The sequence below is a fragment of the Budorcas taxicolor genome, chromosome 13 (genome assembly GCF_023091745.1).
Source record: "Budorcas taxicolor isolate Tak-1 chromosome 13, Takin1.1, whole genome shotgun sequence".
Lineage (NCBI taxonomy): Eukaryota > Metazoa > Chordata > Mammalia > Artiodactyla > Bovidae > Budorcas > Budorcas taxicolor.
The window spans coordinates 29530868-29558119 of NC_068922.1; the positions used below are offsets into that span (position 1 = coordinate 29530868).

The 27252-nt window shown below is 44.2% G+C and overlaps 1 protein-coding gene across 2 annotated transcripts in view; it reads right to left on the bottom strand.

Moving 5' to 3' along the window:
- The window catches only part of FAM171A1 (family with sequence similarity 171 member A1), a 127943-nt gene that overhangs the window by 23499 nt on the left and 77192 nt on the right, over positions 1 to 27252 (bottom strand). The window contains exons 3-5 of one of the 2 annotated variants that reach the window (XM_052650992.1): positions 23702 to 23794; positions 10419 to 10577; positions 5687 to 5863 (exon numbers count right to left, since the gene is read on the bottom strand). In XM_052650992.1, the coding sequence (XP_052506952.1) occupies positions 5687 to 5863; positions 10419 to 10577; positions 23702 to 23794 (429 nt within the window). The remainder of the gene's footprint in view (positions 1 to 5686; positions 5864 to 10418; positions 10578 to 23701; positions 23795 to 27252) is intronic. The other variant, XM_052650993.1, reaches the window with a different exon arrangement.

The following is a 27252-nucleotide window of genomic DNA, read 5'->3' on the forward strand; positions in this document are numbered from 1 at the left end:
TACCACAGACATCAAACAAAAAAATTTTAAATAAGCTTTTGATCTTTGTGATCTGTATACAAAATAAACTAATGAGAGCAAGGATGCTGCTTCTACAGACCTGTGCCATATTGTTATCATGAATCTGCGTATGACTCCCTACCGGAAGCATCACTGTATTAGGAACACAGCCTTTTATACCCCAGCCTTATTTATCTATATTCAAATACATCCATTCAGAAATGAAGAGGCAGGAAGAAGCAGAAGCAGCATAGCAGCAGGGACAGAAGCTCTAGGGTAGAGAAAATGCAATACAACTGTTCTGTCTCCAGACAACCACTCAAAGCATCATTCTTTAAACATACAGATACAGATCTAAACATATATAGATACAGATATATAGATATGTAAAGGTAAATTATATGTATAGAATCACCTTTATTACCAATGTTATAATATCTTAAACTGCTCTGAATCTTAAAATATCTAAATGCTCCTCATCTGACTCAATCATTCAGCAAACATTTTAGCTGGGTGCCTTGCAAGTGCCAGGGACTGTTCTGGATCATGAGGATTCAGAGATAAGGAAGACTCAATGAGGACACGGATAATGACTGAAACACTGTAAGGCCATGTTCTTACAGACTTCTAGTGCCACAGTTAACTGGACAACATGCTTAGGAGGGACCAAGTTATTGGTCAGAGGATGGAGAATGTAATTTGAGAGGAGAGACTCTGCTCATGCAATCATGCAGTGTGACAAGTGATGAGGGAGACCCAGGTACATCCAGGGAAGAGCAAACAATTTGGTGTGGGAGCAATGGAGGGTGTGCAGGAGACAGTGGCTGAAAGTGAGCTGGAGAGCTGGGCGGGGGCAGCTCTGAAGATATCTGTGTGTGTGCTAATGAGTGTGGACAGCCTCATGATGAGTAGCTCTGAGACGCTCTCATGTGGCAAAGGGTCTGTGGTTCTGACAGACAACCCAGTAGCAGCCCAGAAGCCCTGGTAGAGGGAAGGAGAGTGGCAGACAGGCAGACAGCTGCAGGAACTGGTCAGAAAGAAGGCAGAGTCTGTACCCAGACAGAGGTTAACGAAGGAGATGAGAAGGTAGGTTGAAGAAACGCTGATCTGACATCAGCACGACCTTGCAAAGGACCAGACATGGCTGCCAGTGGTGCAGGAAGGTGAAGCAAAAGAATAAATGAGGGGAGGTGAACGTCCCTCTGGGCTCTCAATGCAGGCGGGCCTGGTTTGATCCCTGGTCAGGGAGCTAGATCCCACATGCTGCAAAGAAGATTCTGCATGCTGCAACTAAGACCTGGAACAGCCAAATAAATAAAAACATAAATAAATATTTAAAAAAGAATAAATTGGGGGTAACTCTGAGGTTTCTACTGGTATGTGGTACCTTTAACAAAGAGAGGAAACACAGAAATGAACAGGGGTAAAGGCAGCAGCGTACCTGTCTGTTACAGGCACATGAATCTGAGTTTCCTATAGAATATCTAGAGACAGATGTCTCATAGACAGTCAGGAACACAGATCAGAGAGCAGACCTGGGTGCATGGATGGCTGTGGGAGTATGAGAAGTGGGAGGATGCAGCCCCAGTGACTGCATATAAAGTGAATTAGGAGCTGGGCTCAGGGCAGAGCCCATATGGCAGGAGAGGAGGGCCCTGGGGGACACTGAGTCAGAAAGCCAGGGAGGTGGGCCTTCCTGTCTAGAGAAAAAAGAAACCCTCTAATGCTTCAGAGACGTAAACGGGATGAAGAGGTCACTTGACTCCACAATCAGGCAGCTGCTGCTGAGTATCATGACTGTGGTTTCAGGAGACGAGGAGTCAGAAGTAGGACTGAAGTGAGTGAGAAGTGGGAGCAGCATGTGGACAACAATCCTTCAAGAAATCTGGGCTAACTAGGACTTCCCTGGTGGTCCAGTGGTTGAGAACCTGCCTTGCAATGCAGAGGATGCGAGTTCAATCTCTGGTCAGGGAACTAGGATCCCACATGCTGTGGAGCAACTACTGAGCCCATGCCCCTAGCTACTGAGCCCATGTGCTGCAACCAGAGTCTGTGGGCCACAGTGAAAAATCCCACATGACACAACAAGAATCCTTCATGCTGTAACTAAGACCCAACACAGCCAGATATGTAAATAATAAAAACAGAGGCTAACAAGAATCTGGAAAAAAGTGGTCTAGATGTCATGGTTCGAGAAGCCCTTCTGCAGAGTGGTAAAGAAACCCTTATCTTTGTTTACTGAATACACTTTTAAGGTGTACTATGTCCCAGGCACTGAACTAAGCTTCTTACAAATATTAACTCATTATTCCCTGGGGAGGTAAACTTGATGTGTCAACTAGGTCACAGCACTCAGATATTTGATCAAACATGCCTGGAGGTTGCTCTGAAGGTAGTTTTAAAATGAAATTAACATTTAGGTCAGTAGATTTAAATCAATTGATTGAGTAGATAATGCTTTCTGTAGGTGGGCCTCATCTAATTAGTTGAAGGCCTTAAGAAAAAGGTGGACCTCCCCCAAGCAAGAGGAAATTCTGCCAGCATATGGCCTTTTGGACTCAAATTGCAACATTAGTGTTTCTCTGGGTCTCCAGTCTGCCAGCCCATCCTTCAGATTTTGAACTTGCCAGCCTCTTCAAGTGTATCAGCCAGTTTCATAAAAGAAATCTCTCTCCGCACAGAGACACACACAGACACAGACACACACACACAGGCACACACATAACACACCCACCCACATACCCACATCCTATTGGTTCTGTTTCTCCGGAGTACTCTGACAAATAAAGACACTCTCCATAACATTAGGTGCTATTATTATTCCCATTTCACATTTGAGAAGACTATGGCACAGAGAGGTTATGTAACTTGGCCAGGATCACACAGCCAATAGCTAGCAGAACTGAAATTCTAATCCATTGTGCCTCAGAGTCCTTGCTCTTAACCACACACTCTACTTTGGAGCACTGCTGTGATGTGTTGGGGACCAACCTGGGTGGACAATGGTGAGAAGGAGAACATACAAGGAACTAAGAGCCTCAGGCAAAACACATACTGTACAAGTGCGGAAACAGGACAGGTACTTGGCCTGAGGTGGGCCTCAGCATTTTCCAAATGGCAGATCCAGGGCTTCAGGAGGCAAAACACAAGCTTTCCCCTCTCCTTCTACCTTCTGTCCCTGCTTCATCATCCACATCCTTCCCTCCCTTCAGAATTCCTGTCTTCCTCAGGGGTTCCCTCAAGTCACTTTCTCATGGGAGCCCAGGACTCCTTACATCCTGACCAGGAGCACGTGACTCAGAGTCTCCAAGCCATGCAGAAGGCACACCAGTGACAAAGTGCCCACATGACCCAGCGCCACGTGTCCATGTGTCAGGATGATCCTCCTAACAATGTCAAGTTTGGTGCATCTCGTAAAGCCATGGAATTCAACACAAGTAATTATGCAGTCTGTTAGTAAGTGTTTGGAAGACGAAACAAAAGCAACATAAAACAAACCACATCCCCTGCAAACTCTAGAAAGCCCAACAAGCATTTAATTCCAAATATAAATTCCTAGAACTAGAATTAGACTACTCAAAGAATTAGGTGTCTTTGAAAATACATTTGATACCAAAAATCTCCTAAGAATTTGTATGCATGGTCTAACAATTTAAAACTCTGAATTATGTTATCTGAAAACTTGTCTTTTCAAGTTTTACTTTCATGAGATTGAGAAACCAATGGGGTATAAGGTCCAACGTGCTGTTAAAATCCTAAACACAAGCATGTACTCCTTCCCGTAATCTTACTACAAATGTCAACTGTAAAACTTTCTGGAGGAAAAGTTGTAAATACATATTAAAAGCTTTAGAGTTTTGTACTTTTTGAAGTCAGCAATTCTTCTTTTAAAATTTTATCCTAAGGAAATAATCATGGCCATATACAAAGATTTAGCTACAAAGACATTCATTCCAGCACTGGTAAGAATAGTAATTTTTTTTTCTAATTGTAGGAGATTGAGCAACTGAATTATGACAAATATACAAGGGTATACTATGCAATATTAATACTGACATTGCAGAATAACCGTTGCTATGGAATAATAATGCCAGGGAAAGATGTTCATGATCACAAATGCTTTTTAAAGGCAAGTTATAGAACAGTACATAGCATATAATCCCCTTCATGTTAAATGTGTATTTTTGGAAGGCAGCCTCTAAGGGGGCCCATGATGCCTACTCCCACTGTTCATCCACCTGAGTGGTGTTCCTTGTATTGGAACAGCACTGGGCTCTGTGACTACCAGCATATGGAAAGAAGGAAGAAGAGGCCACTTTGACCTTTGGTGACAAAAGACCTAAGTCACCTAATGGTGACTTTCATTTTGCTCCTTTGCCCCTTTGTTTGTTGCTGTTATTGTTGAGTTGTATGCAACTCTTTTGTGACCCCATGGGCTATAGCCCATCAGGCTACTCTGTCCATGGGACTTCCCAGGCAAGAATACTGGAGTGGGTTGCCATGCCTTTCTCCAGGAGATCTTCCCTACCCAAGGATCGAACCCGTGTCTCCTGCACTGGCAGGTGGATTCTTTACCACTGAGCCACCTGAAATCTTGTACTTTTTGTTTGTCAATTTCTCTTGGGTCACTTGCTCCACAGCTCAGTGGAACCAAGCTGTCATGGTGTGAGTGGCCCTGTGGGGATGCCCACGTGGCAAGGCATTGAAGCCTCTGGCCACCAGCCAGTGAGGATCTGATGCCTGAAAGCACACTGGTAGCCCCTGATGGATCCTGAGATGAGCTGGCTGACAGCCTGACTGCAACCTTGCTCAAGACCTGACTCAGAACCACCCAGCTCAGTTGTGCCTGGGTTCCTGACTCTGGGATCCTGACTCCCTGAAATGGTGATGTTCACTGTTGTGTAAAGCTGCTGAGTTTTAGGGCCATCTGTTATGACGCAAAAGATAACCAATATACACGTGCATAGTGCAATGGCTGGAAGGAAATGCAGGCTCATCTCCAAGATGCTGTGGGTTCAGATCCAGGCCTACTGTACTATATTAAACATCACAATAAAGAGAGTCACAAGAAGTTTTGATTTCCCAGTGTGTTAAAGGTTCTGTTACACTATACTTTAGTCAATTAAGTATGCAGCAGCATTATGCCTAAAAAAGCTAATGTACCTATTTAAATTAAGAAATACTTTATTGTGAAAAATGCTTACCATCATCTGACAACACACAGTTGCCACAAATGTTCAATTTGTAAAAAATGCAGTATCTACCAAGTGCAATAAAGCGAAGTCTGCTTGTAATCCAAAATATGATTAGTAGGTTTCTCTAGGTGATTTTTAGTTTCTTTTTTTGTATAATATTGGCACTGTTTTCTTCCTTTTTCAAAACACAGAAAAAAGAAAACCATAAGACCAAGAGAGATTATGGGATCTTCTAAAGAATAAAAGGATAAAAGATTAGCAGAGGTAATTCAAGTCTAGTAACCTCTAAAGATTCTTCTCAAGCAAATTAGCTTAAGTGTGGAGAAAAAAAAAAAAAAAAGGTGTAAGCTTTACCCACTAGAAACCATGCAAAGCGCCGTGAGCAGCAGCATTCAATAACTTCAAGGAAGAGACTAGCAGAGGCTTCTTAAAAGGAAAATCGAACAGTCATGAAGTCCACTAGCTGATCGTTGGCACAGGAGTTTGCTTACCCAGTTTCTGGTCAAACCGCCACGCCGTAACATAGGCATTGTGCCTCAGACTGCTCTGTGTGGCCAGGGGCACGGTGACATAAATGGGGCCATCCACCAGCACCGGCGTTCCATCACTGCTGAGCAAGTGGACGCTGACGGCTGTGACGGGGGTTAGGTCGTACCTGGTGCTGTTTCCTGGAAGCAAGAGGCAGTCTCCATCACATGCACACACAGGACCCAGGTGGGGCTGCAGAAACCATTTACAGAAAAATGTAACGGCTAACATCTACAAGGATCGGGCCTCCTAAAAACCAGGGACTGCATTCAGTATCTTATATGCACAATCCTCACCGTGACGTCCTAAGGTAGGTAAAAATCCCCATTTTACACATAAACAAACTGAGGCTCAGAGATGGGAGTCATGGAAACAGGCCCATAGATAGACATTAGTGTGTGGTAGGGCTGAGATCCAAGTTCAGGTCTGTCCATTCTAACCACTGCCCTGCGCTTTCAAAAGGAGTTTCAAAATGGAAGGGGGACTGTCTGTACTGGGAGAGAAGGTACGTGTGTGAAACCCTGAAATCAACTTCTCTACAAAGCGAGCCCTGTACACATGTTAATTACTTGGCAGATCACCACAGTGGAACCAAATGTTTTAAATCAGAGACTGCTTTTAACAAATAAGAAAAAAAAGAAAGAATTTCTTCAAGGAGTACTTCAAAATATTAACTTCTACTAAAAGGACACTATTGAAAACTTGCACTTGAAATATTTATGAGTTATTTTGGTTGCCATTGTTATTTTGATCTGTTTAAAAGGAATTTAATATACCAATTATTCTACATTAGAGGCCTTTTCTCCAAGCCAATGGTTTAATGACTATCTACTTTACAGATAAATTGGGGAATGCTTATGAAAGTGGTATTATATTTATACACTTAAGGGATCCATTTGAGAAGAATTTTTCTCCAGTGAAATATAATTATCATACAAAATGTATTCGGTCATAATTTAAAATCTTCCCTTGAATACAATGAAAACACACTGATAGAAAAATTTAAGCTACATTAGAACATAATTTATAGGATTTCTTATTAAGCTCCTTATATACCTATCTACTTATCAATTAACTACCTGAGTTAATGCAAACCTCCAGTTAGGACTAAATTTAAACATTTAAAACAAATCTAGTGAATTTGAGAGTTTCAACAACCAGTGGTAGCTAACCTCTTTGCAGAGCAATTTCTATCACATCCATCTCTGTTTTCCAATGAAAAAAAAGGGATGGAGATGATTTCATCAAAAGGTCCACATTGGAAGCATTGATTTAAGTTCTGAAATCTTTTAACCTGACCATTTCATTGTAGGGTGAAGAGAACCAAAACGCAGAATTCACCATCTTTTTTTGTCACAACATCCTGTGGACAGAGGACCTAAATGTATCCATTGCCCAAAGGCGACACAGAAGCCGAGCCAGATCTCTCCAGGCTCTGCTGAACTCTCCAGATGAGACAGGACTTAAAGACAGATTACGTGACCTGATTTTATATAAGCAACTTACAGATAATGTTTTCAGTTAGGTAATGCTGCTTCTGTTTTCAAAAAAAAAAAAAAAAATTAAATCGTTTTTTGGAATGTGGACCATTTAAGTCTTTATTGGATTTGTTACAATATTGCTTCTGGTTTTTTTTAAATTACTTTTTTGGTTTGTTTGTTTGGCTTTTTGGCCATGAGGCACGTGGGATCTTAGCTCCCCGATCAGGGGTCGAACCCACACCGCCTGCATTGGAAAATGAAGTCTTAACCACTGGACCACCAGGGAAGTCCCCAAGGCTGCTTCTTTCATTAAAACGCCAGGCCGGAAGCAGCAGGGAGAGCAGAAAAGTACTCCACTCTCACCCTCCATCCTTAACACTGCCTCTTGATTCTTAGAAATGGCATCTCCTTTTGAGTCTTCATTTCCTATAATCTTGCATATCCCTGGCCCAGGAAGCCCGAGTCCTAGACCAGATCTGCCACCAACTAATTATGTGGCCTTCCGCAAGTTACTTTACTCTTCTGGGGTCTGCTGCTCTGAGCTGCAAAACTAAGGAGGTTGGACTAGATGCTTTCTTATGAATCTATAGAAAGAAACAAACTGTACTATAAACATTCCAAAGTAAGATGAGCACTGAAGAGAGGCATACTTGTGTACTACTAGGTGCATGTGATTTAACATTCTTTAGAAAGCTCTCTGTTCAAAGACGTGGCAGGCAATTATATCTGCTTTCTTGAGGGCTCTCTCCGGTCTCAGTGCTTCCACTCAATAGCTTCCAAAAGGACTCTCGACCCTCCCATTTTCTTTATTCTGGAACCGCTCATGCTTTGAAGGGCTACACGGTTTACCTTCCAGCCCTTCTTATGAGACTGCAACTCCTTACAAAACACTGAGTTCTCTATACAAGGACTCTCTCCTTCTTGATGTTCCATCTTGATATTACCTGATTCCCATCACATCCCAATAAAGACAAGCAAAAGCAGCACCTCAGGACCAAGCTAGGAGGCCACCAACTCATCACTTAGAACAAAAGGGGTTTTGCTCAGACAGCATCCAAAGTTCTGTTTGGCTTTGCACATTAGTCATATTACTGACTCCTCTCTGTCTTCCTGGAGTTGCCAGCAGAAGTAATTTCTTAAAAACCCTTGAGAACATCACAGAGCAGGTCTGGGCTTTCTTAGCAACCACAAGGGAAGCATGAGGCTGTGAGGATGTACGGGGAAGAGAAAGTGAGGAAGCAACTGAAAGCTCCACGTGGCTGTATTTCTACAACTCTGGAAACTCTTTCAAAGTGGGGGCAGGGATAAACAACCCCCCTTAGGGGCTGGGAAGGACACACCAGGGAAGCCAGTCACTCTCCAGTCACACTTATGGTCTCTGTTTACTTCACTGAATTCTACTGATAACTTTCCATCTCATGGATTAGTGTGGTCCAGGCTCTCACACTAAATTGAAATCTCTTAGATGCATTTTATAAAACAGGAGGCAAAGGTGGGGCAAAAGAGAAGCCCCAGTTGATGGGCTGCTGGGGTGCTAAGTGGACACCATGCTGGTGGCTGCCTTTCCTGGGAGGAGGCCTGATTCTTCCTAGGTCAACTGGCCAGTTATTTCAGTGGAAAACAAGCTGAATATAACCTTCCAAAGACTTTCTCTTTTCCCTCTGAAATAACAGAGTGATTTTAAAATAAAACAACTCCTCTAAGATCAATTGTCCTATGTCTTCTCTCTACCTTACCGTCATCTTGCATTTTATAATTTATTCAAGACATCTTGGAATTGGGGCACAGAAAAATGACTGAGGTTATCCTGCCAACTTCGGGGTTTTATGATGGAGGCTGGATTGGAGGTTTCATGATGGCCTCAGATTATCATGTTCCCTGAAATACTACTTCCCTCCCAGGCCTATCCATTTAAATGAAAAGTCAACTTTCTTCCCCAACAATAGTCACTTAAGATGAACACCATGCAACTCTTCTGGGTGTTGGTGATTGACTATTTATTGCATCATTATCACACAAACATTCAAGGAAGAAGAAACATTTCTCAAAACAGGTGCCACAGAGGGAAGAAGAGCGGGTAACAAATCACCAGGTGACCTTGCACTGTAACCAGACATTTATCCACATTCTACAAAATGGATCGTATTTTGCACGGATGAAAAGCTTTTGCAGGATGATCAGTTTCTGTAAAGCACTAGACAATTAGGCGAAATTCAATCAAAGCGTCCTTGGGAAATACAGCAACGTACTCACCTCATGGGATTCAACCCAGAACAGCCTTTGTTTTTCAAGTTTATGCTGTGACTCATGTTAAGTATTGGGGAAAGGAAAGGGGGAGACAAGAAAATGACTCAGGAATTGATACTCCACCACCCTCTGTTCACCAGAAGGAGGAACGGGGACCACGTTAGCATGGAGTTCTCTTGAGTGCAAATGGAGGTAAAAGGCGGTCTTTCACTGATAAGGAGTTATTACCTATTTTCTGACTGGCAGCTTTTTGTTTCTGTGATCTTTGAGTACTGTGAGCAGCATAGGGTGAGAATGACTGAGTGGACTTATGGATCTGCCAGGAGCTGATTCAAAATCAACTATAAAGCCTGAACACTTCGCCGAGTGGAAGGCAGAAAGGGCAAGCTTGGAGAAAGGGAGGCTGTGGAAAAGGCTGGATGGACTCAGCCCTTGCAGTCCAGAATCTCCCTGCCCCGAAGTGCTCCACGTGCTGGTGGCTGGGGGCGCTGCTGTGCTCCTCTGGGAATCAGATTCAATGCCACCCACCCTTCCCCTTCCAGCTGTGACATGTGGTGAGTGGGGTGTACATCTCTGCACAGCTGGGCAGGCTGCTCCACCAAACATGTTCCAGGGGCAAGTGGAGCGAGGTTGAAAACAGAACAGAAAACCTCCAACTCTGATTTGACACTTGAAAAATTCAATGAAAAGAACTTCTGGGAATTAAATAAATTTAGGCAGCCGAAGGAGAGCTCAGAGAGGGTGCTTAAGGCAACTGGTCCCAGCAGAAAGGTTCAGCGATTCAAATTCCTGAAAACTCAACCCCGCAGTGGTGCAGACTAAATCCCTTAAATGACGGTTTCAGTGTACCAGAACTTGTGGACAGATCTCCCCCTTCTGCATGTCTGGTCCTCCACTTAGAAAGATACAAACACCTATAAAAGATGCAAACACAGATTCCCCCTGCAGAAGACAGATAGATTATTACCTGTTCCGTTTCCATCTAATCCTCGCAAATAAGGAAAGCCGTCCACCTCGGAGGGAGAGCTGGCGGCCGTGAGAAAGGCGGTCAGGTCACTGTAGCTGGTGTTCTCTGGCAGCCGCAGGGCTCTTCTCTGGAAATGTACTCGAGGCTGTGGCCGGGCGCCTGCAGATATGAACCTCTGGGTTACCTCCTGGAGAAGCAGTTTCTGTTTTTAGAAAATGCAAACCCCGGAGAGGCTCCTCTAAGGTTTCAGTGTGGCTCCCCCGCCCCCACTCCACCCCACATCCCTTCTCATGGCCCATTCACGCGGGGCACAGAGATGTGACAACATGCTATTATGGGGACAGAAATAATAGCCCATTGTCACGTCTGCTTTGACACAGGATGTTATTTAGGTTTTTCACAAAAAGCTCTATTTGTGAGCAGTCTTTTCACTGCCCAGTCTTGGTCTATGGGTAGGGGTATCGTTTTGGGAAAGAGAGTCTACATAAGTGAAATGAGTAGATGGCAATTAACATCTTGAAACACACAAGGCAAGAGAAATCCTTTGAGACTGTTACAAACATATTCTTAGTCTTCCTAGCAGGCGGCAGATGTGCCGCTGGACAAGAAACTCAAACAAGAACACACAGTGAAATGTCTCTTGGCCTTCCGTCTACTCTGGTGGGTGCATCCAACTCCTGACTATTATGTTACAGATTTTATGATGAGCCTCTTGAACGGATGTGAGAACTACTCCTTCCAGGAAACCCCGTGGAGAAGGATGGCTTGAGCCAACAGCCCCGTTAGACAGTTACCTTGTGACACCATCCGCAGTTTGACTTTGGTCCAGATCTTGTTTTGACTGTAAAACCTGAACCCGTTTTTATCTAATGATGTAGTGAGGGTCACGAGACATAAACGTACTAAATCAGTTTGCACACAATCAGCAAAAAACATCATGAAGACAAAAACTCACAGAGATGGGAGTTGGGAGCATTTACTGATGGAAGTACACATCTCTCTGGGTTAAATAAAGTGATTCCTCAAACACAGTGGTCTGTCCTGATCTTCTGGCCATTGTATAACCTGCTCCAGGCTTGAGGGAGACCATATTTCTCTGTGGTCAGCTGGCTGCTCCCTCTCCTTCCAATTCGTGGTTGTTCTGACATAGCAGCTCTGCCCAGGGCTCATGGTCTTTCACGTCTACACCAAGGTTCCTTTTCACTCTGGATCAGAAACTTTTAGGGGAGGAATAAGCCTGTCATGAAGTGTTCTAGGGGAATTCTCTAGTGGTCCAGTGGTTAAGACTTGGCATTTTCACTGCCAAAGATCCAGGTTCAGTTCCTGGTTGGGAAATTCAGATCCTGCAAGCTGCCACAGCATGGCCAAAAACCAGCCAAACGAAAACCAGAATTACTCTCAATAAGGGAGTTCTGGAGCTCCAAGGATCAACTAATCCAAGTCTCTTCCGATAGGTGAGGCCACAAAAGCTCAGACGGACTCACCACCAACACAGACTCACTGGGTGAGCTGCCTTGACCATGGATGACCGAGGAGGTCACAATGGTACCCTCACCTCCTGGAAACTACTGACTGCATTTCTCAAATGACTGGTCTTCCATAAACATTGGCCTAGCTCGGGAGCCTGTGGGAGCCAGATGCTCAAGCTCGCAACAGTCCTGTTTAATCTGGCTGCCTCCACTGAGGCCAGGTGGACACGTACAGCAGTCCTGTTCCATTCCAGACCATCAGCGTCCTTTCTTTACCCCTAAAACACAGCCGTGGTGATGCCCTGGCATCCCTGCTGCTGTATCTGTTAACTTTCAGCTTGCCTGAGCCCTCTCTCCTCTTCCTCTAATGTCATACCACCATGATGTCTTCTTGCTGTCCCCTCCTTGGTCTGCACAGAGCTTGGGCACCTCATGATCTGGGGGCGCTCCACACATGCCAGGAGCACTGGCCTCACTGGATCCCTCTCCCATCCACCTCCCACACCTTCTGTCTGCCTCTTTCCTTCTTCTCTAAGCTGTCCTCAGAGACTGAAGGTCAAAGCAAATCCTTTCTCATCCATCTCCTCACCCTCAACTATATGACAATATCTTATCCTCCTATTCCTTTTTTTTTTTTTTTTTGTTAGATAGACACATGATTTTTGGAGTGGTCTCAATTGTTTGAGCTGCTTTTATTCTTTTAATGTTTTAAAATTAATTTTTATTGGAGTATTGTTGCTTTGGTGGTTCGGCGGGAAAGAATCTGCCTGCCAATACAGGAGCTACAGAAGATGTGGGTTCGATTCCTGGGTCAGAAAGATTCCCTGGAGGAGGGAATGGCAACCCACTCCAGTAGTGTTGCCTGAAAAATTCCATGGACAGAGGAGCCTGGCAGGCTACAGTCCATGGGGTTACAAAGAGCTGGACATGACTGAGCGACTGAGGACAAATGCACACAGCTGCCTTACCATGTTGTGTTAGTTTCTGCTGTATAGCAAAGAGAATCAGCTATAAGTGTACATATAATCCCCTTTCTTGGATTTCCCTCCCATTTAGGTCACTATTATTTTCTTTCAATCATAGTGAACTTTCCGTGATTTGGTTCCCGTTCTCCACTGTTCTTCATTCTAAACAATATTGCTGATGTCTGGGTTTTATACACTGAGAAATGGGAAACTCACTACTAGGAAGGAAGGAAGGGTGTGTCTGCAGTGTAAAGGTGCAAAGAGGGGCCGTTTCCTCATGAGGGTCGAGGCAGAAAGCAGAGGCCAGGCAGGTTACTTCAGAACATAGGTCGGGCACTGTGTGCCCCTTCAGACCCCCTGAGATGGGCAGGTTGAGGTCACTGTGATGGCTCCTTTGGCTGAAAGAAACAGAAACCCACTCAGCCTAGACCAAGGAAAAGGGGAGGCTGCTGAAAGAGGAAAGGGAATCCTGCGGAACCCAGGAGAGCAGTCCAGCCAGGCCTTACAGAGACCAGCCTAGGACCCCGATATCACAACCAGGGCTGTTCCCAGTTCTCAAGCCACTGGGCATTTCATCTCCATTCTTTTTTTTTTTTTTAATTTAAAATTTTAATAAACTGACGCTTTAGTTTTTAAAAGTGCTCCTTAAATTCTATTAAAAAGGTATCCTTTTCAGATTGAGGAGGGTTTTAAATAGGTGACTACTTTTGTCATTGGTTTCTAATTTTTTTCTTTTTTTTTTTGGCTGCATCTCTTAGCATGTGGAACTTGCTTGACCAGGAATCCAACCCACATCCCCTGCAGTGGAAGTGTGGAGTCTTAATCTTACTGGACTGCCAGGGAAGCCCCAGTTCCTTATTTTTAAAATTAAAGTACAATTGATTTACAATATTATGATAGCTTCAGGTGAACAGCAAGGTGATTCAGTTATACATATATAATTTTTTCAGGTTATTTTCCATTATAGGTTCTTACAAGATATTGAATAGTATTCCCTGTTATATAGTAAATCCTTGCCACTTATCTATTTTATATATAGTAATGTGCATCTGTTAATCCCAAGCTCCGAGTTTACCCCCGCCCACCTCTTTCCCCTTTGGTAACCATAAGTTTGTTTTTGATGTCTGTGAGTCTGTTTCTGTTTTGTAAACAGATTCATTTGTATTATTTGTTAGATTCCACATATAAGTTACATCATCAGTTCAGTTCAGTTCAGTTCAGTTGCTCAGTTGTGTCCGACTCTTTGCGACCCCATGAGCACGCCAGGCCTCCTTGTCCATCACCAACTCCCGGAGTTCACTCAGACTCATGTCCATCGAGTCAGTGATGCCATCCAGCCATCTCATCCTCGGTCGCCCCCTTCTCCTCCTGCCCCCAGTCCCTCCCAGCATCAGAGTCTTTTCCAATGAGTCAACTCCTGGCATGAGGTGGCCAGAGTACTGGAGCTTCAGCTTTAGCATCATTCGGTCATGCCAATTCTGTACCCTCCCGTCTCTGCCTCTCTGCGTGTCTGTTTCTCTCTGCCTCTGTGTCTCTGCGTGTCTGTCTCTAGCTCTGTCTCTGACTCTCTCTCGTGCCTGCTCTTCCTCCCCGGCTCATCGTGCCTTTCACTGGGAGCTGCATCTCTCCCTCCTCTCTCCCCCTGCTGCCTTCCTTCCCCTTTCTGAGCAGGAGAACCTGCTCCTAGGCCAGACATGCGTGTCTGTTTTCTGTGGCAGGAGGGGTATTGGGTGGGGAGCACAGAAGAGCGATGCGGAGGCAGGTTTCCTAGAAGGAGATGTGGCTGGTCCAGCTGCTTTGACATACGCTGTGACCAGCACGCACTGATACCTGTGGGGGATCAAACATTGTCCTCCCAGGAGAAAAGGCAAGACCTCTGCCTGGTGAAACGACCAAAGAAACATCTAAGGAGTATAAGGGTTGAAATAGTCTAAGCCACAGGGCAAATACAACCTAAAGTGGGTGTGTGTAGGCTGGGCAGGGAATGGTATGTTCTTAAGCCTAAATTTATGTATGAAAGCTGCTACGTTCCCACACTTTTCAGGAAGGACTGGACTGGGTGTGGATGGATGGTGGAGGGGGACAGGGCTGTCTCTCTTCTGTGGATGTCCCGCCCCCACACTCGCCACAGCAGCTGCTTCAAACATCCGCTCTTCTTCTCAAACTTGGGGCTCCACTGCCATCCCCCAAATGGTCAGACCCAACTGTACTGAAGACACCAGGGCACCACTTCTGTCTGCACTTCAAACTTTTCTTCCATCTCCTCTGCTGCCTTTCTGTCCCTGCCCTCCCCCAAGGTCAATCCAAGTATGCTGACTTTTGCTTGTTTTATTGCAAGACTTGTTATTTGACCAGTTTTTTTGGACTTCATCAAAAATCTCTCTCTAGGGGCTCTTCTTCTCCAGTCAACACGTATATTCCTTACTTTCTCATTGAGAAAAATAACAATAAGACACGACTTTCACTCTGTTCTCCCCATCAGTCTCCTCTCCTTCCACCCAATGCCCTGGCTTTCCCCCTCAATGCACGCTGCCCTTGGAAATGTCAACTGACGACTGCATAATCTGCAAACCCTGTGACCCTTGGTCGCCTTCACCCCTCCGGCCCTTCACAATGGGGCACACTGTTCTCCACCCCCGCCCAGCAGCCCTCCCTGCCAGTGGTGGCGGTCCTGCCCTCTGCTCTCTGCAGAGTCGCAGGCCTTTTGCTCTACGAGTGCTTTCTTTTCCTCCTACTTCTGAGGAGAGATCCTGAAGGCTCAGCACAGTTGCCTCTGCTGTTCCTGACTCTCTCCTGACTTGTTGCCCTTGCTGCAGCCTCACAGTTACCTTTCTGTCCTGCCGGGGACTCTGCTAAGCTCCATGCCTTTTCAGCACCTCAAGCTGGATGCCCACCAGGCACTAAAACCATCACTACCTTCTCTCCCACTTGACAAAGACCTACTCCCCCCAACACCCAGGTTTGATTCTGGGTTGTCAAAATTGTTTTCCCTTTTTACTCTTCTGCACATTCATTCAAGGAACTGCCCCATCTTCCCTTATCAATGTTTCTAGCATTGTCTTCTCCTTCCATTCTGCCTCCACCCTACATGATCTTATACCACCCCGGCTTCAACTAACACAAAAGTCTCCTAACTTCCCTGTGCTCCAGCCTCATCCATTTCTTGCCTCATTTGATGATTCTCAAATTCTGCTCTGACCATGACCTTTCCCTACCTGGAAACTTTCAATGGATCCACCACTTCCAAAATTAATGAAGGCGACAACACATCAAAGACCAATGTAGACTCAAACTACAGCTCCACTTATCCTATGAGAGGTGAAGTTCAGGGCTTTAGGATTTACCAAGTTCCTGTATACACATTATTTCATGCAGTAAGCTGTGCGCGCTATACTCAGTCACTCAGTCATGTCTGACTCTTCGTGACCCCAAGGACTGTAGCCCGCCAGGCTGCTCTGTCCAGAGGACTTTCCCAGCAAGAATACTGAAGCACTAGAGAAGCGATTCCTTTCTCCAGTCGATCTTCCTGACTCAGGGATTGAACCAGAGACTGCTGTGTTCTCCTGAATTGGCAGTCAGATTCTTTTACCACTGAGTCACCTGAGAATCTCCTTAATAATCTACAATAGAATAAAGAACATGTGATACATATATACGATGGGATATTACTCAGCCATAAAAAAGAACGAAATGAGGCCATCTGCAGCAACATGGATGGACCTGGAGATTATCATACTGAGTGAAGTTAAGTCAGACACAGAAAGACAAATAGATGATACAGCTTTTACGTGGAATCTAAAAAATAAAACAAATGAATGACTATAACAAAACAGAAACAGACTCAAGACACACAGAACAAACTAGTGGTTTCCAGTAGAGACAGGGAAGGGGGGAGGGGCAAAATAAGGGCAGGAGATTAAGAGGTATAAATTACTAGGTATAAAACAACTAAGTATAAGGATATAAGATACAGCATAGGGAATATAGATAATATTGCATAATAACTTCAAGTGGACTATCATGTATAAAAATACTGAATCACTATGTTGTACACCTGAAACTAACTTAACATTGTAAATCAACTATACTTCAATTTTTAAAGAAGCAGGAAAAAAAATGCAATTTGCAAGCATTCTGTGACAAGGCACATATTTACAGATCCAGCCTACAGTGGTAAAGAGCCCCACGTTAATCGACGCCTATGCTGGCCCTTCCGCTTCACCACACTGTTGACTTGAAACTGCTGCAGGCTTTCTGTATAAAACACTGCTAACAATGACTGGAGAAGGGAATAGCAAACCACTTCTGTATTCTTGCCTTGAGAACCCTATGAACAGTATGAAAAGGCAACAATGATAAGATAACCCCTTTCTTGACTTTCCAAATGAAATTGAGTGCTAAGTCATTTCCATTGGGAGCATGCGCTTACTTTGAACCATGTGCGCATGTGTGCCTGTGTGTGTGCACGTGTGTGTATGTGTGAGAGAGAGAGCAAGAGAGACAGAGAGACAGAGAAAGCAGTCTTGATAATTCCACCTGGTCTGATGAGAACGGTTTTAGGGTGTATGTGGTCTGAATTTAGATACCTACCTACAGATAGGAAAACAAGTGAGCAGACTTTTATTGTTCAAGGAAAATGCTCATTAACCATGAGCTTATTCTATTTTATTTGGTTGTAAACATTTCAAAACAAAACTTCACCTGAAGCATTAAATCTTGCTAATGAGAACACCTCTGCTTCTCCCATCTCCATCTCTCAGCCAGCAAATCTTTTGCTCTAGTGTCACATAAAACCAAACAACGGGGCATCACCCAAAACTATGCACACAACACGTGTGAGGCTCTGTCACCAAACTGTCATCTCACCATCTCCCCCTTCCTTTGGGGGAGTTTGACACGTGATAACATCCAGGCAACACAAAAATTCACATGGCTGACAGCACTTACATTTCTGACTGCCCAAGAGTTTATTTTTTTCCTTCTCTGACTCCATTTAAAAAATAAAGAAATGCACCTACACTTGACTAGTTTGAGAATAAAAACTTGAATATATCATTTAGCAATTCAGTTTTATATTGGTTTTTCAGAACAGAACTGCAAAGACCAAAAATTATCTACATATGGTTCTCCTTCCAACTGGTAAGAAAACAAGAAACTAGATCACCTAGTGTTATCCTGGTACGTCTGTACTCTACTGAGACAAGGAAAAGTACAGCTAATACAACTCAAAAAGTAAGGTGAATTTAAAAATTAACAAAGTGTAGACAATTTTTAAAAGCTGGAATGCAAATGAGAAAGGGAAAGGGAGAAATAAATGGTTCTCAATTTCTGGTTACATAGAAGAGGGAAGTGATACAGCAGACTGAATAAATTAATCAAACAAAACCTATCTGGATGTCTTACATCCCTAGGCTTATAATATGACCATACTTCTTGCTCCTTAGAGAGAGAGAGAGAGAGAGAGCGCGCGCGAGCAATTCTAATACTCTGACTGTGTGTCTGTGTGCATGTGGGTACTGATGAACTGTCCTCCTCTTAGCAGCCATGATAAAGCAAATAATTAACTGTAGCATGAGTGATCCATACAGGAAGTACAAAAAGCAGTGGGATCTGGATGTTTTTTAAAATATTTATTTACTCAACCTTTCAATGAATTGCTCATTGTATACTGATACTAAAGTGGGCATGGGGCCAGGCCCTGGGAGTGTTAAGGTGAATATGACCCCTTCCTCACTCTTCAGGTTTTTCAGTTTTGTCTGGGAGCTAAGACATTACTGCCAGATATGGCAGGAAGGGTGGTTTTGTGATAAGGTACAGAACCTTCAGCTGGAGGGCTGTTTTAATTCACCTTCCTGGTTACTGATAAGGAAAGAAGGGGGCATAAGGGAGGCAGGGATGGGTGGAATCCAAGGTTGGAGCCAGAAGGTGTGGAAGGCACATGGACACCTAGTTCTGGGCTTAGGAAAGCTCTGGGACCATGTGGCAGGAGTTGGTGGATTTCACTTGAATGCTGTGCCATTAACAAGACTCCATGAATCCCCAGTCTGCTTCTTTCCGCTTCAGCCAGCTCCCTTTTTGGATTCATACTTTCTGTTCCCTTTGAATCTGGGCTTGAAGGTGGCCTGGTGTGATCACAGACCTGCTGCATCTCATGATTCTACCATTAGCTAAGATCCTCACCTCTTCTGGGTTCTTAGTTCAATTCCAGGAAAAGGAAGAGAGAGAAGAGCTTGGGTTGGGGAGATCCACTGGAGAAAGAAATGGCAACCCACTTCAGTGTTCTTGCCTGGAAAAATCCCATGGACAGAGGTGCCTGGCGGGGTTGCAAAGAGTTGGACACAACTGAGCAACTAAGCATAGACACATGGGCTTGAATACTTGCCCGTTAGAGAGTGGGAGATCTCTAGTCCACTCTAGGAGATCAAACCAATCAATCCTAAAGGAAATCAACCCTGAATATTCATTGGAAGGACTGATGCTGAAGCTGAAGCTCCAATACTTTGGCCACCTGATGCAAAGAGCCGACTCATTGGAAAAGACTGTGATGCTGGGAAAGACTGAAGGCAGGAGGAGAAGGGGATGACAAAGGAGGAGCTAGTTGGATGGTATCAGTGACTCAATGGATATATGAGTTTGAGCAAACTCTGGGAAATGGTGAAGGACAGGGAAACCTGGCGTGCTGCAGCCCATGGGTTCACAAAGAGTCAGAACACAACTGGCAACCGAACAACAACACAGAATGGGAGAAAACAGTGGTGCAGGGGTTAGAGGGTATGAAGTAGCCATCTTGGAGAGTCGGAAATCAAGTAACTCCTCCAGCCACATGTTCTCCTGTGGCCACAAGTGGCTGAGTCACCCAGGGTCAGAAGTTACTTATTCAGGCAAAGATGGCAGTATTATTCACAAAGGCCAAGACACGGAAACAATGTAAGTGTCCACTGATGGATGAATGGATACAGGAAATGTATGTATGTGTATATATGTATATGTATACACACACATATGTATGCAGTGGAATATTATTCATCCATAAAAGGAAAGAAATTCTGCCAGTTAGGTCAACATGGATAGACCTTGAGGACATTATGTTAGACATTATGACTGAAATAAATCAGTCAGAGAAAGACAATAAATGAGTCAGAGAAAGACAATATTGTATGATTTCACCTATAAGTGGAATTAGAACGGTTGCCAAAGGCAGGAGGCAGGGGGTGAGGAGAACAGATAAAGGTGGTCAAAGGCACAAACTTCCAGTTATAAGATGAATACGTTCTGGGGATGTACTGTATGGCCTGGTGCCTGCAGCAGACTTGGGTATGGCATAAGCTTGGAGGAGGAGGTCACCACTAACCCCACCATAGAGCCGCCAGAACGTACAAAAGATGGGGAAACAGACTCTTGGTGGGCACAAACAGAACCTTGTGTGCACCAGGACCCAGGAGAAAGGAGCAGTGACCCCACAAGAGACTGGCCCAGACTTGCCCGTGAGTGTCCAGGAGACTCTGGTGGAGGCATGGGTTGGTGGTGGCCTGCTGCAGGGCTGGGGGCACCGAGTGTAGCAAAGCATGCATGGGACCTTTTGAAGGAGGTCACCATTATTTTCATTACCTCCACCATAGTACGGCCCCAGGTAAATAACAGGTCAAGTCAGTCTTGAGAAGCATCACTATGCACAAAGCTAGTGGAGGTGATGGAATTCTAGTTGAGCTACCTCAAATACTAAAAGATGATGCTGTGAAAGTGCTGCATTCAATATGCCAGCAAATATGGAAAACTCAGCAGTGGCCATAGGACTGAAAAAGGTCCGTTTTCATTCCAATCCCAAAGAAAGGCAATGCCAAAGAATGCTCAAACTACTGCACAATTGCACTCATCTCACATGCTAGTAAAGTAATGCTCAAAATTCTCCAAGCCAGGCTTCAGCAATACGTGAACCGTGAACTTCCAGATGTTCAAGCCGGTTTTAGAAAAGGCAGAGGAACCAGAAATCAAATGGTTTTTCTAGTAGTCATGTATGGATGTGAGAGTTGGACTACAAAGACAGCTGAGCGCCAAAGAATTGATGCTTTTGAACTGTGGTATTACAGAAGACTCTTGAGAGTCCCTTGGACTGCAAGGGGATCCAACCAGTCCATCCTAGAGAAAATCAGTCCTAAATATTCATTGGAAGAACTGATGCTAAAGCTGAAACTCCAATACTTTGGCCACCTGATGCAAAGAACTGACTCATTTGAAAAGCCCCTGATGCTGGGAAAGATTGAAAGCAGGAGGAGAAGGGAACGATAGAGGATGAGATGGCTGGATGGCATCATGGACACAATGGACATGAGTTTGAGTAAACTCCGGGAGTTGGTGATGGACAGGGAGGCCTGGCGTGCTGTGGTTCATGGGGTTGCAAAGAGTCAGACGTGACTGAGTGACTGAACTGAACTGAACTGATTGCATATTTGACAGTTGCTAAGAAAGTAGATCTTAAAAGTTCTCATCACAAGAATAAACTGTGTGATAATGGATGCTGACTAGACTTATGGTGGTGATCACTGTGTAATATATACACATATCAAATCATTGAAGATATATGTCTATTATATCCCAGTGAGACTGGAGGTGGGGAACCATTATATTTCAGTTGTGAAACAACAATGGCAAAGGTAATTAAAGAGAAACTGGAGGTCCCAAGCCCCACAGCCCCCACTGTGGTCCCGATGAGAAAGGATGCTGAGGACTCAGGCCTAGTTCTGCTGTCTCTTAGGAGAAAAGCAGGAGATGACTTAGGGCTCTCACTGTGCAGATGACATTAAAATCTATATATCTATTCCTGTTATCTCTCCCAAACTCAGTTCACATATGCTCCCAGACATTTCTCCTTATTTCTCTTTACACACTTCTTCTAAGAGCAGCATGTTAACCTCCTTGTATATTCCCACAGCTACGCAATAAAAAAAGGAATAAAGTCACCTCACTTGCAGATGGCACATGGATGTGGTTAGGCAGAGAATGATTGGTGTGAATAGTATTAAAACAAAGGAATAAACAAAACAAACAAAAACAGGGGGCTTCCCAGGTGACACTAGTGGTAAAGAACCCACTTGCCAATACAGGAGACATGAGACCTGGGTTCAGTCCCTGGGTTGGGAAGATCCCCTGGAGGAGGGCATGGCAACCCACTCCAGTATTCTTCCCTGGGGAATCCCATGGACACAAGAGCCTGGTGGGCTACAGTCCATGGGGTTGCAGAGTCGGACATGACTGATGCAACTTAGCACAAATAAAAAATGGTTTTTCCAGTAGTTATGTATGGATGTGAGAGTTGAAACATAAAGAAAGATGAACTCCAAAGAATTGATGCTTTTGAACTGTGGTGTTGGAGAAGACTCTTAGGAGTCCCTTGGACTTCAAGGAGATCAAACCAGTCTATTCTAAAGGAAATCAACTCTGAATATTCATTAGAAGGACTGATACTGAAGCTGAAGCTCCAATATTTGGGCCACCTGATGTGAGGAACCTATTCACTAGAAAAGACCCTGATGCTGGGAAGGACTGAGGGCAAGAGGAGAAGAGGGTGACAGAGGATGAGATGGTTGGATGGCATCACTGAATCAATGGACATGAGTTTGAGCAAGCTCCAGGAGATAGTAAAGGACAGGGAAGCCTGGCATGATGCAGTCCATTGGGTCACAAAGAGTTGGACATGATTTAGGGACTGAACAACAACAAAAAGTAAACAAAAAAAAAAGAATCTGATGAAACATTAAAAGACAGGAACTATCATTCTCAGGCCCGTGGCTAAGATGGAAGAAACCAATCATCTCAGCACAAAAAAGGTTTGACATAAGTCTGATTCCCAGTTCCAATGCCAGCCCCAAACAAAGGGCAAATTCCACAAACCTTCTGTACCAGATTTTCTGGGAGAGAGGTTAGAGGGGTGAGGTCACATTTACACTACTGCACATGAGATGGGCTAAAAACACAAGGGGATAAGAGACAGAAAAAGGCCATACTTGAATGCCTGGGAATTTTTTGTTTTCTTTTTTGGGTGGGAGGAGAAAATTTTTTTTATTGTAAAAAACACCTAACATTAAATTACTGTCTTAACCAGTTTTTTTTTTTTTTTTTTGGGTTGGGAGGAGCCGTGCTATGTGGGATCTTAGTTTCCCAAACAGGGATCAAATCTGTGTCCCCTGCATTGGGAGCATAGAGTCTTAACCCCACTGGACTGCCAGGCAAGTCCCCATCTTAGCCAGTTTTATGTGTCCAGTGCACCAATGTGAAGTATATTTATACTGTTGTGCAACGGATCTCTAGAACTGTCCTATTTTGCAAAACTGAAACTCTAGGGAGTTTCCTGGGGGTCTAGTGGTTAGGACTTGCATTTCCACTGCCGGGGGTGTGGGTTCAACCCCTGGTCAGGCAACTAAGATCTCACAAGCCACAAGACCTAGCCAAAAAAATTAAAAACAAACAAACTAAATCCCCTGAAACTCTATATACTCAAATGCTTATGAACCTTTTCAGAGTGACCCTATCCACTGATCAGTGAAGCCCAGGTAGGGTCTGGATTCTGACTCTGGGATGAATTTTCTCACTTTTGGAGAGAGAGAGACATGGTGTGAAAGAGGGCGGAGCCTCTTCTTACCCCTCTGCACTTCAAGGCGGGGCTGATAACAAACAAGGCCACAGCCAACAGTTTCACCGAAATGTCAATGTGTCCGTGCACTTGTAGGGACTACAGCCATTATGTCCAGCTGTGGACATGCTCGTGGCCATCACTACCTGACTACCCATTCCTCGCACTTTAACAGTTGGCCCCAAAGTTACCATCGCTCCTCTTTTTAAGTATCAGACATACCTTGGAATCCTGAGACTATCTGGACAACGTCTTCATACACCATCAGGGTAGCGGATCGTTCTGGAAGCAGGCCCAGGCTTAGCGAAGAAAACACTGCGGAAACAAAGATGGATATGAGGAAATTCTGACTTCTAAATCAAAGTGCCCATGCCAATTTTTTAAGTACTCTGCATTCTTTGGATTCTCTGGGTTCAAATCAATCAACAACATTGATTTTTTAGTAATGTGACATAATAATAAATATATATATCTGTTCTCTGCCTCTGGTTCCTGGCTCAAATTCCTGAGTCACCAGAGAATCTTTCTGATCTGATGAGGAGACTCTGGGTGGCCTCCTGTATGCGGGCTGGTCGCCAAAAAGATCAAACCATGATAAGAATCTTGGAACTTTCAGGCTCACTTCCCATCATCCAGAGAGAACAGATGGGGTGGAGAGTTCAGTTCATGGTTGATTACGCCTGCCATGATTGAGGAAGCTACGATGGGAGTCCCAAAGGTACAGGCTTTGGGGAACTTCAAGCTGGTGGGTACATTTATGTGCTAGGAGGGTGGTGCACCTCAGCTCCACGGGGATAGAAGCTCCCATGACCAGGTCCCTTCTGGATCTCACCCTGCTGCCCCTCTTCATGTGGCTGTTCATCTGCATCCACTGTGATACTTGTTATAAACCAGCAAATGTAAGTCATTGTTTTCCTGAATTCTGGGAGCCATTACAGTGAAAGAAACCAGGGGTGGGGCGCTCATGGGAACCTCTGATTTATAGCTGATTGGTCAGAAGTACAGGTGACCACTTAGGGCTTGTGTCTGAATGAGAGGACAGTGTCATGGGACTGAACCCTTAATCGGTAGCATTTGGGTTAATTTTGGACAGCTACTGTCAGACCCTGATGTTGGGAAAGATTGAAGGCAAGAGGACAAGGGTATGACAGAGGGCAAGATGGTTGGACAGCATCACCACTCAATGGACATGAGTTTAAGTAAGCTCCAGGAGATGGTGAAAGACAGGGAAGCCTGGTGTGCTACAGTCTAGGGGGTCTCAAAGAGCTGGACACAACTGAAGGATTGAACAACTGTCAGAATGGAACTGAATTGTAAGACACCCAGTTGGTATCCAGAGAGGAGGAGAACTGGTTGGTTTGAGAAGAAAACCCACTTACTAGATGTCAGAATTATCATAAACAGAGAGAAAGCAAACAGTTTGTCCTTTAAGTACTGTTAGCAAAAGTCTTTCAGGACTCCATGAGTCCTGCAGCCTCTCATATAACAACTGCTTAGCCTACAACAGTTAACTACATATTTTATATTCTTTAGAAGAATTGGCAACCCACTCCAGTATTCTTGCCTGGAAAATTCCATGGACAGAGGAGCCTGGCAAGCTATAGTCCGTGGGATCGCAGAGTCGGACATGACTGAAGCAACTGGACACAGGATGAGAGAACTTGTGCTGCTTTAAAATTCTTGTTTAAAGACCTCGACTTCCAACCTAGAAATTCACAAAGCCTACATGTTTCTTGGGAATTCCCTGGCTGAACAATAGTTAGGACTCAGTGCTTTGACTGCCAGAGCCTGGATTCTACCTGTGGTTGACGAATTAAGATCCTGCATGCTGCAAGGTGTGGCCAGGGGGAAAAAACCTACATGCTTCTGGGTAGAACATGAAAAAAAACCAAATCAATGTAGTATTGAATAACAATAATCACTAACATTACTGAACCCTCACTGACATGTCAGATTTTATGCTAGGTGGTTTAACTTGGGTAATTTATTTAACTTTGAAAACAGCTCTCTGAAAGAGGTATTATTAACATGCCCCATTGACAGGTAAGGAGACAGGTTTATAGATAAGGAACTAACTTGTCCAAGATCCCGAATCTGGTAAATACTGGAGCCAGGATTTGAACTCTGGAGTCTGACCTTCACCTCTATGCTTCACAGACTTAAGTTCAAAGGCCTCTTAGACTCCATCTGGGCCTAAGTTCCTGTGTTTTTTATTTTATTTTATTTTTAAATTTTTTAACTGGAGGATAATTGCTTCACAATATTGTGTTGGTTTCTGCCATACACTAACATGAATCAGCCATAGGTATCTGATTCTGTCATCCACATTGAACATATGTCATATTTGCTTCAGATTCAAGCCACTTAGTCGAGTCTGACTCTTTGGGACCCTGTGGACTGTAGTGGGCTGCCATTTCCTTCTCCAGGGGAATCTTCCTGACCCAGGGATTGAACTTGCATCTCCTGTATTGCAGGCAGATTCTTTATCTGCTGAGGAAGACTGAATTGGCCATAGGTATACATATGTCACCTTCCTCTTGAACTTCCCTCCCACCTCCCATCCCATCCCACCTCTCTAGGTTGTCACAGAATACCAGTTTGAGCTCCTTGAGTCATATAGCAAAATTCCACTGGCTATCTATTTTACATATGGTAATGTACATGTTCCCATTGAGAGAGTAGTCTCTACATTTAAAGAGGAAGAAAGTAAGGCCTAGAGAGGTAAAGTAACTTCCAAGGAAAATATTAGGAGCCAGAAATATCAAATGCTAAATAGAGCAATTATTGGGTTCATTCAGGTTTTTGGTAGGATGTTACGGAAAAAACACAAATGAATTATTGGCCAACCCAATACTCAGCACAATTGGCTCCGGACAGTGCCAGAGGGGCCCAATGAGGGGCTGGCCATGGACATGACCCCGCTTTGTACACAGTCCATTTATTTAGCTGCCATCATATATAAGGCCCAGAGCTAGATGTGCAGAATAGATCACTGTTGGGGGCAGTCTGTGCCCTTAAGGGATCTACATTAGAAGGAGGCTAAGACACACAACCAATAGCTACACGACAAGCAGAATGTGACAAAGTGCCCTGATAAAGATAAGGATGGACCTTGGTGCTGGGAAAACAATCCAGGGTTCCTCCAAATGTTAAACAGTCACCATGTGACCCAGGAACAGGTACATGCCCAAGAGAACTGAGAATATGTGTTCATGCAAACACTTGTACATGAACGTTCATAGCAACATCAGTCATAATAGCCAGAAAGTGGAAACTAAAGGCTGAACATGATTAGTGTCCCACAGGCAGCTTCAATCCAATCTACGCTATATTCATCATTGACTATGACCCCAACTCTCATTCTTTTCCTTCCCATCTCCTGCATCTCCACCCCCACCTCCGCCCACTTTTGTAGGAGCCCCAAGCTTGGGGACAGGGATACACACAGGGAAGGAGTAAGGGATTTTTTTCAGTCAACAGCATTAATCCAGTCAACCTTAGGGAACCACAAGGTGGCCCATCGCTCATCTGTTATTCTACCCACTCCATCACCAACCAGAAATTTGAGATTCAACTCACATTCATTCAACTTTCTTTCCTTTGTATCTCTCCCACCCATTCTCCAAGGCTTTCTGAATTCTGCCTGCTAAATATTCCCCAGGTTTATCTCCTTTTCTCTAAAATGTTCCTAAAGGATTTCCTCAAATGTACCTATTTCCAACCCACTTTCCATAGCCCTCAAAGCAGTGGTCCCAAATTACAGTGAACATTTT